This window comes from Phyllobates terribilis, unplaced genomic scaffold, assembly GCF_046119375.1.
Source record: "Phyllobates terribilis strain yellow unplaced genomic scaffold, ASM4611937v1 Scaffold_444__1_contigs__length_1506546, whole genome shotgun sequence".
NCBI lineage: Eukaryota > Metazoa > Chordata > Amphibia > Anura > Dendrobatidae > Phyllobates > Phyllobates terribilis.
In genome coordinates this window covers 53,546-68,172 of record NW_027363204.1, presented here as the reverse complement: position 1 = coordinate 68,172, position 14,627 = coordinate 53,546, and the positions used below count along the sequence as shown (strand labels likewise).

At 42.1% G+C, this 14,627-nt stretch overlaps 1 protein-coding gene across 6 annotated transcripts in view; it reads left to right on the top strand.

Moving 5' to 3' along the window:
- Nucleotides 1-14,627, top strand: part of LOC141229003 (phospholipid-transporting ATPase IA-like) — a 183,805-nt gene that overhangs the window by 122,132 nt on the left and 47,046 nt on the right. For all 6 annotated transcript variants that reach the window (XM_073667375.1, XM_073667374.1, XM_073667377.1 and 3 more), the window contains 2 exons: nt 7,595-7,667; nt 14,406-14,511. In XM_073667375.1, coding sequence (XP_073523476.1) covers nt 7,595-7,667; nt 14,406-14,511 — 179 coding nt within the window. The remainder of the gene's footprint in view (nt 1-7,594; nt 7,668-14,405; nt 14,512-14,627) is intronic.

Genomic DNA, 14,627 nt, shown 5'->3' with positions numbered 1-14,627 from the left:
CATGTTGGAGAAGTCATGTAAATGTGGACTAAAGTTATTTTCTTATAGATACAATGCTGAAGCGCTATATTGTAGTTAACAGTAAGGAGTGTTACACTCAGGTCTAGAAATATTTGGACAGTGACACAAGTTTGGGCATTTTAACTGTTTTCCAAAACATATTCAAGATAGTTATATGATTAACATGGGCTTAAAGTGCAGACTCTCAGCTTTATTTTGAGGGTATTCACATCCTAATTGGAGTAAGGGTTTAGGAATTACAGCTTTTTAATATGTAGCTGTTTTTTTTTTTTTAAAGGGACCAAATGTAATTGGACAATTATCTAAAAAGCTCTTTAATGAGCTGCATGGGCTATTCCCTCATTAATTCTTGATCAATCAAGTAGGTAAAAGGTCTGGAGCTTATTTCAGGTGTGGCATTTGCATTTGGAAGCTGTTGCTCTGAACCCACAACATGCGGTCAAAGGTGCTCTCAATGGAAGAGAAACAGACAATCATTAGGCTGAAACAAAAAGAAGAAATCCATCAAGGAGCTAGCAGAAATGTCAGGCGTAGCCAAATCTACAATTTAGTACATCTTGCTAAAAAAGAGCACAGTGGTGAGCTTGGGTGCTCAAAAAGGCCAGGACATCCACGGAAGACAACAGTAGTGGATGATCGATGAATCCTTTCCAAGGTGAAAAAAAAATCCCATCACAATATCCTCCCAAGTGAAGAACACTCTCCAAGAAGTAAGCGCTGTGTATCTTTCTACCATAAAGAGAAGACTTCATGAACGCAAATACAGAGGGTTCATCACAAGGTGCAAATCACTAGTCCGCCTTAAAAATAGAAAGGCCAGATAAGACTTTGCTAAATAAAACATCTAAAGAAGCTGCCCAGTTCTGGAAATGCATTCAATGGGCTGATGAAACAAAGATCAATCTGTACCAGAGTGATGGGAAGATGAAAGTATGGAGAAGGCATGGAACGGCTCATGAACCCAAGCGCACCACATCATCTGTAAAACATGGTGGAGGTAGTGTGATGGCGCGGCCATGCATGGCTCCCAATGGCGCTGGGTCACTAGTGTTTATTGATGATGTGACAGAAGCAGCCGGATGAATTCTGAAGTGTACAGGGCGATACTTTCTGCTCAGATTCAACCAAATGCAGCAAGATTGATTGGACGGCACTTCACAGGACAGATGGACAACGACTCAAAGCAACCAAGGAGTTTAAGGCAAAGAAGTGTAATATTCTGCAATGGCCGAGTCAGTCACCAGATCTCAGCCCCATCGAGCAGCATTTCACATCCATTTGCGTACAGTCATTCTGCTTGACTACAGACTCATGAGTGCCCCCAGTGCATGCACAGTGTGTTGCAGTGATTTGCCGGTTTCTGAGCCAGGACTGGAGGGTATGTATGAGTAAGACGTCTCCCTGTCAGAGCCCGTCTAGTGGACGCGATCTCGCTCCCTTGTATTGAGGGTGGCCGCGCCCTGACTAGATACGCAGCCGACTGAAGGGCATCGCTCTATACCAGTGTAGTTACTGGACGTACATACGTACCCTCCAGTCCCAGCTCACAAAACCGGCGAATCGCCACAGTGCTTGTGCTGGGGGGATTCGTAAGTCTGCAGTCACACAGAGTGACTACAGATTTATCAATGTGGACCGGACAACTCCTTTAAGACAAAACTTAAGGCAGAAAGACAAACAAACAAGCAACAACTGAAGTCAGCTGCAGTAAGGGCCGGCAGAGCATCACAAAGGAGGAAACCCAGTGTTTGGTAACGTCCATGGCTTCCAGACTTCAGGCAGTCATTGCCGGCAAAGGATTCTCTATAAAGTATTAAAAATGAACATTTTATGGTAAAGTTAATTTGCCCAATCACTTTTGAGCCCCTGAAATGAGGAGGCTTTGTAGAAAAATGGTTACAATTTTTAAATGTCTCACAGGATATTTTTGTTCAATCTTTTAAATTCAACATGAAAGCCTGCACTCCAATTGTATCTCCGTTGTTTCATTTTAAATCAAACACCGTGGCCTGCAGAGCTGAAATCACGAAGATGCAGCCACTGCCCAAATATTTCTGGACCTGTGTGTGTGCAGGTCAGTGCAGGAGTCCACCTCGATGGCAATACGTCTTTACTCGCTTTTTAAAAAATAAATGTGGAAAGATTTGCTTAAGATGTTTCTTAAAAACAAGAACTCCTGAGGTCGCTGTGCAAATTAAGTGTGATTTTGTAACATCTGTCCCTTGTGGGGCTGTTCAGAGCGTAATTATCCCTGAGCCGTCTGCAAGGACTCTCTGGTGTATGAGTCCAATCTGTTTAGTTACCGCCTCTTTGCTTTCCACTGTGCGGTTACATAAAAGATGCATATGTAGAATAGATTATATGGTATTAGTGATACATTGCGTAAGATCTCCTTATGCCCATAAAGTTTGACATTTAATACTTATTTTATAAAACAAGGACATGTTCACATTGATTCTGGCACATTTTCATCCCGGAAATCAGTATGAAAACAGCCTAAATTGTGATACCCGTGGTTTTCGGTGTTGTTCATTTGGTATCGATTTTTCAGTTCATTCTTTAAAGAGTTATTCCAATTTTCATGAATGGGGTATTGTTGGATAGTTCTTGTGAAAACAAGCGATTTTGTAATTTGCCGGTTGTTAAAATCTTCTTTATTTTATTTTTTTTTACAACTTATTGTCTGTCAAACAGTAGAAAAGCGCTTGTAAACACGGCGCATGTTCTGCTGTCTATAAAGCTCATACGCACTGTCCTGGAGCTTGCTATAATCGTTGGAGTGCTTTACCTCCTAACCCCAGCCAGTGCTTACCATCTGACCTGCATCTGTGGTCAGTCTCCTAGGTCAGGGGTGGGCATTTAATTTTCCCAAGGGGCCACATGAGAGACTGTGACTGTTGTGGAGGCCGAACCAATAGGCTGAAATTAATTCTGCTCAATATTTATATTAACATATTAATAATTATTCTATATTAATATTGTTTCACTTGATATTGAGCAAGTAAGTATGCTGACATCCCCCTAAAATTTTGTATGATCCCACACACAGCCGCCTATATACAGTATAAGTCCCCACATATCCGCCTATATACAGTATAAGCCCCCACATAGCCACCTATATACTGTATGAGCACCCACATAGCCTCCTATATACAGTATGAGCCCCCACATAGCCGCCTATACACAACATGAGCCCCCGCATAGCCTCTTATATACAGCAAGAGCCCCCCACATAGCCTCTTATATGCAGCAAGAGCCCCCCGCATAGCCTTTTTTATGCAGCAAGAGCCCCCACATAGCCTCGTGTATACAGCAAGAGCCCCCACATAGCCTCGTGTATACAGCAAGAGCCCCCACATAGCCTCGTGTATACAGCAAGAGCCCCCACATAGCCTCGTGTATACAGCAAGAGCCCCCGCATAGCCTCGTGTATACAGCAAGAGCCCCCGCATAGCCTCGTGTATACAGCAAGAGCCCCCGCATAGCCTCGTGTATACAGCAAGAGCCCCCGCATAGACTCGTGTATACAGCAAGAGCCCCCGCATAGCCTCGTGTATACAGCAAGAGCCCCCGCATAGCCTCGTGTATACAGCAAGAGCCCCCGCATAGCTTCGTGTATACAGCAAGAGCCCCCGCATAGCCTCGTGTATACAGCAAGAGCCCCCGCATAGCTTCGTGTATACAGCAAGAGCCCCCGCATAGCTTCGTGTATACAGCAAGAGCCCCCGCATAGCCTCGTGTATACATACAAGCATCCCATACACATGAAAAAAAAATACAACACATACCTCACTCCCGTTCCCCCAGCGATCTGCCTCTGCTCTCGCCCATGCTCCGACTCTCTACAGTGCACAGCTGACGCCATGAAATGATGTCATCCCGAGGATGCTGACAGACGCCAGGCGAAGGCATGGTGCGACACCAGGGCCACTGTTTCAGCCCTTTGGCTGTCTCAGCACTTTGCTCAGGTCTGTCCTAAGCCATTAGCTGTAAAGGGAAAAAAAAAAGGTTAATATCTCAAACGACTGTAAATTTTAAGAAGTAATAAATTGAAAAAAGTGGTTATTTTTATTATCACTCTCCAACAATATCCATCTATGAAGGAGGAAGTAGCCCTTTAAGGTGGTAACCATAGTAGGTATGCACACACACATTACCCCCACTAGGGTCAGCGTGTGGATCTATGGTAATGCAAATTGCTAATCCACAGTATCAGATTTTTTAGCATGAAAAAATATGCTGTGTGAACTTGTCCTCTTTATATTTTAAATACATGAAGACTAAAATAAAAAAAATATCTTAGTCCAAATAGCTCAAAAAAGAAAAAATTCTGCTTTATTAATTCTGCCCATGATATACTCAGGAATGTTAAACAGGGGAAATAGTTCAAATGCATCGGAGAAAATAAATGGCTGACTCAGGCAAAAACAAGTTTGGCCCAGAGATTCTGATATAACACCACAAAGTTATATTTGTGGCCCCAGACATAGGTGTTGGCTGAGCGCTCTTCAGGTGTTGTGGCTTCTCCGTGGCTCTTCGACTGCATTCATACAAAGTGGCTGAGCTCACGGGTGGAAACTCGTGCTTCGAAAATCCGATAATTTTGCAGGGAAAAGCGGTTTTACCATTGCCGCTATTCTGATTGGCTGCTCGTTTTTGTAGCCGTTTCCTTGCAAAACTTGCATATTTTTACATTAAGCAGTTCAAAGACTAAAGACGCTCCGTCACATTGTGTTTTTCAGCTGTGGGCCTGTCCGCTGCATGTGTATGCGGCCCCTCTTGTGGGTGGGTCTTGTCCTATTGTATGTATGATCTCCTCAGACATATGTACAAAGTACAGTAATTACCAATTTGTGCCAATTCGGTAACGGTCCTCTTAGACATGAGGCTTCTGCATTGTGCATCAAGGGGTTTTTATTGTAATTTGTTATATTCTACATTGGGCCTTGGTTAAATGATTTTTATTTCTTTTTTTTTTTTGTGATTTTTATGCTTTTTTATATATGTTTGGAAATGCTAATATAGAAATATAGATCAACTTTTTATGTTTAGAATTATCTACAGGTTTTGTTTTTTTTTAATGTTTCCCTTAAAGTGAACCTACCATTTGTTAATTTTTTTTCATGCATTTAACCCCATATTAATGAGTGGAACAGGCGGCCACGAGAGGTGGTGAGTTCTCCTTCAATGGAAGTCTTCACACAGAGGCTGGACAGACATCTGTCTGAGATGGTTTAGTGAATCCTGCATTGAGCAGGGGGTTGGACACAATGACCCAGGAGGTCCGTCCAACTCTGACATTCTATGATCACATGCTCCTGATCGGTGGAGTCCAGGATCTGAGACCTCCACCAATCATTCATAAAACAGCTCTGAAGGGACACTGAAGCGCCCAGCTCCTACATTGCAGTGCTCATACAGAGCGGCGTACAAACTCAGTGGAAAGTCTGGGCCTCTGCACAGAGCGGTGTAGGGACCAGTGGACTATCCGTGGAGCCCATATGTGCACCCTGAATGTAGAAGCCGAGCGCCTCCGCATCCTAAGCAGTTTAAATCTCTTTTTTTGAGGGATTGATGGGGGTCTCAGAACCTGGTCACCCGCTGATCAGCATGTCAAATGCGGTTAAATACATGAAAAAATAATTACCAGTTGATAGGTTCACTTTAAGGAAAAAAAAAAAAAATACCTGTGTGGGGAGCAAAAAAATAAGTACAATTTTAAATTAGAGAAATTTTGTTGCATTTGTTATCAAAATGTCAAATAAAAGTTTTTTTTTTTTTTTTTTTTTTTTTTTTAAAAGGCATTTTTTTGCTCTCTTACACTTATTTAAAGCGGAGTCCATAAGTTTTCCATCAGGGTTCACATATCTTTGATAACAAAAATAGCATTTTGAATGGTAAAATCCTCCACTGTTGACAGGCTTGTGTGAATTAAAACTTATTTTGGTCTATCAAGGCTCTCACGCATACAGTCCTGCTCGTCGTTATTGGCACCCATGAAGTTTAAGTACATAATGTGGAATATCTCCTGAGAAAATAATCAAGTGACAGTTTCTTTGTATACGTTACATACAAAAGAGCAAATGATAAACAGTAATTTAAAGCAAAAAACAATGGGAGGGAAAAGTATAAAAATCTAAAGCTTGCTGTGTCATGCTCTTTCCTTCCTCACCTCCCGGCGCATGCTTAAAGCGCAGCTCTTATAGACCGCGCTTTGTTTCCTCCCAGACGGGTTTGTATGAGCACAGTGCCGCAGAAAACCTTCTTGTTATGCGCCGGGAGTCACTAGAGCGGAAGTCACAGTGACTCCCCGGCGCCTGCGCAATAGAGCACTGCGGCACTGCGCTCATACAGACCCTTCCAGGAGGAAACAGAGTGCGGTCTATAAGAGCCACGCTTTGCGCATGCGCAGGGAGGTGATGAAGGAAAGCGCACATCACAGCGCCCTGTGACGTGCGGGGGAGGGAGGGAAAATGGTAACTAGGCTGATAGGCGGTGATTTAGGGGAATAATAATCAGATAGGCGGGCATTGCTTGGCGTCCCCTAGACGCCAAGCCTGTTGAAAACTAAAAAGATAAAACTACTTTTCTCTGCAATCAGACCTCTACCATGAGCCATACAGGTATGTATAGATTTACTTTTCTATACCCTGTATGGCCATAGTAGCGGTCTGATATCTCCCAGGGGGTGACAGATTCCCTTTAAGTGGTGGCCATTGAGATGAATGGCCATCTAAGCAAGACATGAACACTTTGACTCTGCTAGAGAGAAAGTTACTGCTCGTTATCTTCTCTCCATTCAGGATCTCTAGTGCCACCTGTTCTTCTTTGAAGAGGCTGTTTGGATAACTTTTTCCCCCGGGAGCATCACCAGTCCTATAAGTCTCCCTATGCAAGCTTGGTGCTCTACCCATAGACCTCCGTCAAAGGCCTCTCACTCAAGTGATGGGTATTAAGACTCTCTTTGGTGAGCTGGATCATTTGTCTACACTCCTCAAAAAGAGTTTTCCTTTAAATCGAAGATGGATCTCTAGTAAATATGTGTCCACACACAGATGAAAACATATAAAAGGTACAATCACTGCAGTCCAATGTGTTCGAAAACCCTTGGTCAGCCACTCAGGAACTGCAAGCAACTCTCACTTTTGGTGATAGCTTCCAAAGTTCGCAGTTTGTGCCGGATCGATCAAGAACGACCCATCACGATTTCCTATTTACCAGTCTCCTACTTTGCACCACAAAATAGCTGCACACAAAGGGAGTTCTTTTAATTTTGGAGAAGATTCTGTTTTGGCTTTATATCCGAAATCATTAAAAGAATCTTATTGCCTTCTAGGATTGCTACCTCCAAATGGTGGCATTAGAAAAACCTCTTCTCTTCCTCTTTGTATAGGCTATTTGCACTCTTCTGAAGACCATGTACGCCTTTTGTGCTAGCCATGCTTAGTTGAGCGCATGCATGTTGGGTTGTGTAATAGAAGTGGTCACCACTAAGGACTATGCATTATATTGTATATGTAAGTTACTTGTACTGGGGAGTTGTGATACAGATTTCTGTATTTTTTCATTTCAGGCATGAACCACCAAGCAGTGATGGCGAGGGCTTTCAGGACTCAACCTTATTGGAAAATCTCGAAAATAATCATGTAAGTGCTGTGGGCCATAAATTACTGTAATTAGGTGTAACAACTCTTGGGATCCATGAGACCATGATACCACAACAGTGGCTGCATTGAAATGTAAAATACATTTATACTTCATTTTTAGGTTATCAACAGCCAACCATTGTGTTGTAAATATGGTAGGTTACCCCACTCCTGTGGCAGATCGGGGTCCAACCCCAGAGCAGTAAGACGAAAAACTTGGCACTCAAGATGACTCAATACATTTTGAGAATTTAATAGTAGAAAAAGTAGTACAAAACAAACGTTTTGGTCATGTAAGACCTTCCTCAGTGTACAGAAATTTCGGTAGTGGACATGAATGAGAGGTGCAGCGTCCAGCTTCTATATAAACCATTGTGTGGTCTCTTATAACAAGGGGGATGGCAGTGGGAAATGTTTGTTTTGTACTACTATTTCTACTATTAAATTCTCAAACTTTATTGAGTCATCTTGAGTGCCAAGTTTTTCATCTTAGAACCATTGTGTTGTGTGATCCCATTGTACTTTTTTTTTTTTCCCGTTGTTCACTCTTTTGTAAAAGTGAACGTATTACAAAGTCTTTCGTTGTCCACCTTTCCAACTTTTAGTTTTTATATTATTATTCCATTGTGTATAAAAATATTAATTAGCTTTGCAAACAATTTTGAATAAATCTTCTAATGCCGTGTTCACACCTATTTGTGAATCTCATACTACTTTCTCCTCTAAGAGATGTGTGGCAACAAAGCGTGGAAGACTACACACTCCATTTGTTGTGTGCAACCATGTAGAAAGCTGCTTGTGCATAGGAGCTGAAGATGAAACATTTTACAATTTTTGGGGTTTTTTTGAACGCCAACTATTTCTAATAAGGCAATGAAATAGGTGGATATGACCTATTAGTTTAATAGCATGCTAGGTTTACACTTAATTTATCTGATGTATAGTTGTTTTGGAATCTGTTTTGGGGAATTGTTGACATTCATCTAGAAGAGCAATATGTGAGGTCAGACACAGATGTTGGAGAAGAAGCCTTGCTTACGATTTACCTTCTAGTAAACCCCAAAGTTGTTGGATATTGTTGAAGTCAGGGCTCAAGTTGTTCAACACCAAACTCATCCACCATACTGTTACTTGCCTGTCCCAGCTCCATCGCCAGGCATTGCTCCCTTCTCCTATGTGTTGATACACTCCGGATTACTGTGGTAATCCAGCAAGCACCTCGTTGTCATCTTACCAGGACTTTTAAGGCCAGCTTAGTTAGCTACGTGCTGCCTTAGAATTGAGGAGTAATGCACTCTATCATGTGTTTTCCAGAACTCAAGCTACGCTTAGACTTGGCTCTGATTCTGCTTATCTTGGTTCTGCTTAGCAAACTCTGCTCTCTTGGTTTCCTGATAACGAATACATTCCAACAATCCTGGAGCTGACGCATCTTTTATTCTGCTCTTCCAAGTCAGTCCACACATGTGGCTCTGTTGCTTCCTTCTGCGCTTCTCTGTCTGCTGAGTTGCATATCCAGCTGTAATGGTTATTACTATTCCAAGTGCCATCCAGTAAGTCCAGCTCCTCTGCACCATTGCCTCTAGTCAATGCTGCTCACCTTGACCTACGGCTGATAGAATCAACCTCACAATGTGAGGCCATAACAAATGCTTTATGATCATTTATTTGGGCATTGTGGCACAATTATCCAGATAAGGAAAAGGCACAATGTTGGAAGCATACAATTGGCAAAATGTCTTGTATGCTGAAACTTTAAGATTTCCCTTCACTAGAACTAAGGGGCCTAAGCCGAGCCCTGAAAACATCAACATAGCATTATGTCTCCTCCGCCAAACTTTACAGTTGGCATAATGCAGTCAGGCGCATAATGTTCTCCAAACCCAAACTGGTCCATCATACTGCCAGATAGAGAAGCGTGATCCATCAATCATTGCTCTAGAATCCAATGGCATTGTGCTTTACACCACTCCATCTGACACTTGGCATTGTGCTTAGAGATGTAAGGCTTAAATGTCTCTGCTCATCAATGGATACCCATGCCATGAAGTTCCCAGGGTACAATTTGTTTGCTGATTAAGACACTGTTGTTTGTCCTGATGAAGGAGTTTGGACGTTGACAAATAAACCGCATACCTGGCTACTGCTCTTCTCCTCCATCCTTGATCTACCGGCAGCGCAGAATTTAACCCTTTCATTCCATTTCAGTTATTTTTACAGGCCTTATCGGCACTGTCCCCATTGGGGCTCACAATCTAAATCCCCTATCAGTATGTCTTTGGTGTGTGTAGGAGGAAACCGGAGAATGCAGAGGAAACCCACACAAACACGGGAAGAATATACAAACTCCTAGCAGATGTTATCCTTGAGGGTTTTTTTTACCCAGGTCCCCAGCACTGTAAACTACAGTCCTAACCACTGAGCCACTGCTCCATTATTGAGTCAATAGGGTGTTAGTGACTTATATGCACTATTTGCCCCATCAGTTGGTGACTCCACGCTGTCATTTTACATAGTCTTTTGGCTGAGTTGCTGCAGTTCATAGAGGCTTGCACTTTTCAGTAATAACACTCCCATGTGATGGTGGAATATTTAGGAAGGAAGAAATATCATGAACTCACTTGTTACAATGGTGACATCCTATTAAAGGGCGGCACTGGTATCAGTAGGTTGTTTTTTTCTCTTAATCCGATAATTTTTTATTAAACAAAACCACTTTACATCCAGTTTTCAGTTTTCTTTTTCCAAATAGGAAGAGGAAATCATAACCTAAGATATTGACGTAGTTGCAGGTTAGTTTTAGGCAATCATAGGTCAGTGAGCTCTTTAGAACGAGCCATTTTTTTCACTAAGATTAGTAAAATCAGATGGCATGACGAGGGGGCAGATATTATACGTGTGTGGTAATGAGTGGAATAGCTAAATTCAATGATTATAAAGGGGATCCAATACTTTTACCCATATAATGTATGTTCATTAACTTACTGTTCTCCTGCTTCGGGTGCCCATGGCACAGCCTCCCTGCCCTTTGTACATACCGCCCATCACTACTACCTATTGGATGGCTTAGTGAGGCCCTTGGTTCTGCCCCGCCGGTGTCCGCCAAGACCCTGGCGGAGAGCTGAGAAGACGATCGAACTTGACTATCTAGCAGAAGTAAAAGTCGTAACAAAGTTTTCGTAGGTGAACCTGCAAAAGGATCATCACAGAGGCTGGACAGACATCTGTCTGAGATGGTTTAGTGAATCCTGCTTTGAGCAGGGGGTAGAACCAGATGACCCTGGAGCTCCCTTCCAACTCTACCATTCTATGTTTCTATAGACAATCTTAGATGCTTGACAAACACCTTGGCCATGATTCACCAAGACTGGCGATTTTCCTGACTGTTTTGACGAGGTGGCGTGGTGGAGTCAGATGCTCCTGATTCATGAAGAGGTGCACCATGCCAGAAATCTCGCTCCACTCCCTGAGACTCCAGGCGTAGGGAACGCCACCGCTCATCATGATTTGGAGAAGCTGTGGCATCACGCCCTTGTCCCTCCATAGCTCTGACATTTTTTGTAAAGCTGGGAGAAACTGGCGTTAAAACACCAAAAGTTGAAAATTTTGGGGCAATTTAGCGCTTTTTGTTTACCACTTTTTGGACTTAAAAACTTTGATGAATCAGGACCTATTTGCATTGCTAGGCATACATTAAAGGGAACCTGTCACAAGCATTAAAGAGATCCTGTTTGTCTCTTGTGCTGCCCTTATATTAAAAACCTAATCCTAATAACAGTCTGAGTCCATCGCTGGGTCACTCAGTGGCCTCATAAAATCACACTTTATTAGCCATCTTCCAGTGCGGATTCTTGGTATTCATTTGTGGGAATTGACATGCCCTCGCGGTGCCGGTTGCCAGATTTCACCCTATGCTGCGCATAAGAAGGAACTTGCTAATCAGTTGTTGGGGGGAGAGAGGGACCACTGCTCATGAATGACACCTCGGTGGTACATGCACATAATAAGGACGGCCCCAGAGCTACTGATGCATGGGAGAAATGTTTTACAGCAAGACATCAAGTAAGTGACCCGGCGCAGGAATAGGGTCTCTGTCATTACTCTATGCAATATGAGGACATTGGGCAGCCTAAGCCTCATGACAGCACATGACATTTAACGCCTCACATGTCTTTGATATTTATTGTATGTAACATGTTAAAGTTCTGTAAATGCATTTTTGAGAGGATAGAATATTTTTTTTCTCTGTTTAATCATCTCTAGTATTACTAACTCATCGTTCCTGTTTCTGGCCTTTAGTTAGTTCATAATACATTTATTTAATTTCTAAGATTTGTGACCTGTGGTCACATACTAATGTAAGGTAACCTATTGTCCTTGTGGCATATCCAGCAGATCGTCCTGGGGTTAGGGCTGCTATGTGCAGGTCTGAACTATGAATACATTGGAGCTTTGTGTAGGTGCAAATTAAATTGGGTGCAGAGGGACCGGGTGTACAGTGCTGTCAGGGAAGGATATAATTAATTGTTATAAAATAGACCTATGTGCCAGTGTCAGTACATCAGGGAACAGCCTCAATTGGCTGAGGAATACATTGTTATGAGAAGATTCATTTCATCAATAAAGTAACTAGTTATGGTTCTGCTAACGCTGTAGCTGGCGGATGCTATATACTTATTATAAAATCAATAGTCATAAAAATGACCCATAAGTAATTAACATGTCAGCAGGTTTTTGCTACCTCATCTGAGAGCAGCATGATGTAGGCAAAGAGAAGCTGAATCCAACGATGTATCATTTAGTTCACTGGGTGCAGCCATTTTGACACAATCAGAGTTGTTAGATTTATCAATGAAGCTGAGCTGAGGAAGCTAACCCCACCATATATAAAACTGTCCATAGACCGTGAGGTGCCTATCACAGGAGGGGTCGTGTTGGGCCAGTAGGCACGAGCTTCTGTGTGGCAGCAATGATAAGCTCCTGGTGCTAAAACAGTCATTGCAAGAGAGGCTTTGCAGAAATCTGTGTTTCAACCTCTCCTTCATGCTGTTTGCAGATTACTTAGCAAAAACCTGCTGACAGATTCCCTTTAAGAATTACTTATAGAATTTCATATTTAGAGGCTGCATTGTAATGACAATAAGTGCTTATTCACATACTGTCGTCACTTGCTTGTGGTTTTTGACTCTGAACAGAAAAACTTACTTAAAGATGACATCTAGGCTCTGAGAAACACAAAAAGTGGCCTAAGGTGAAATTATACAACCTTTTTTTTTTCAAATAGATAACATTAGTAAATCATATGATTTCTCTATTACCAAATGACAAGAGATGCAGACTTTACTTTTATTTCACCAGACTACATGCTGGGTATAGAGATTATCTTCTCTGAGAGAATCTACAGGAGGAGGACAAAGCTGCTTCTTATGGGTTAATCTATAGGAGGAGGACATAGCTGCTTCTAATGGGTTAGACCACATTTGCACCTAGGACTTGCTGTGGGTTTGCAACAATTTACAATACAAATACAAGTAAATAGGGTTTTCAAAACTACATCTACATGTAGTGGAAAATGTCTGCACAAGAACAAAGCATACTGCAGACTTTCAAATATGTAACATGCTCATTATCATTTTCACTGCATATTTCACTATATGGCCCAATTTGGAATTCAGACTCTACCACGGATTTTCAGCCAAACGTGTAGCAAAACTTTTATAGTGATAGGATAAGGTTTCCCCTGCACCTCTAAGGGTGTGTCTGACACCATTCCTGTTGTTGCTTTTAGAAATGTATGAATAAATTAATAGTTTGTCACCAGTTAGGTTTGTTCGAACTCAGTCCAATGTTACCCGATCAGTGTTGCCAGTATTAAACTCTAGTAGTGCACTCACTTGATAAATAGAATAACTGAATGGTAATACCGTTATAGTTCGTTTATTCATAATTTTCCATCAGGAATATTAAAATGACACAACCTAGTCATGGGGAAAAAATGCTCCTAAATAGTTTATGGAGAATTAAGGTAATCCCTAGAACTAATAGGTCCTCCTCAAATTGCAATTATGCCACTAATTTCAGTGCTCCTTAATGGGTCATTACTGACATGTCATGGCTTATGTTTATTTTACTCACTTCTATAGCGCCATTAATTCCACTTTACAGACATCATCACTGTCCCCATTGGGGCTCACAATCTAATTTCCCTATCAGTATGTCTTTGGAGTTCAATTAGGGACTGACATTTGGCGCCTTTACCGAACCTTTATAGTTTCTATGGCCTTTTAGAGCTTTTTCCTGCCTATAAAGTGCTTGCTACCTGTTTGTGCTGGGAACTGCAGCCTAGCCCGTTCTCCTGGGATGAAGCGGTGCTGCAGTTCCCCCGCACAGCAGAGGCCCGGCTGGGGAGGTGCAGGGAATGACTGAAGGGTCAGCTGTATTGAATTAGTGCTGTGGCCCCCTCTTTCTTATGAAGTGATGGCAAATCCTAGCGATATTTCATTACTGTGTCATGGAAATAACCCTTTAAACAAATAGTCAAAATTTGCAGATTGTCGGACCGACTTTTATAACAAGGTAGAAATGAGATGTTGGATGGATGTCGTTGCAGCGAGAAAGCAATATCCCTCCTTTAACCAGTATTAATAATGAATGTTAGCCGTATGATGGGGGAATAAGGTTTATAGTGTATGAGTAACTGTCGGCTGATTTAATTTTCGTGTCACATCTGTTTTTCAGCCCACTGCCCCTGTCATATGCGAGTTTCTCACAATGATGGCAATCTGTCATACCGCCGTTCCAGAGCGTGACGGAGACCAGATTATTTATCAAGCTTCTTCTCCCGGTAAGAAAAAGGAGCAGACTTTATAGATTTTGTCTTATTAAACGAGCAGTTCTCTCCTTTTCCCAATCAGTCTGGCTTTCACAATGTAAATTAAGCTGCAGCCTTGTTATATCCAT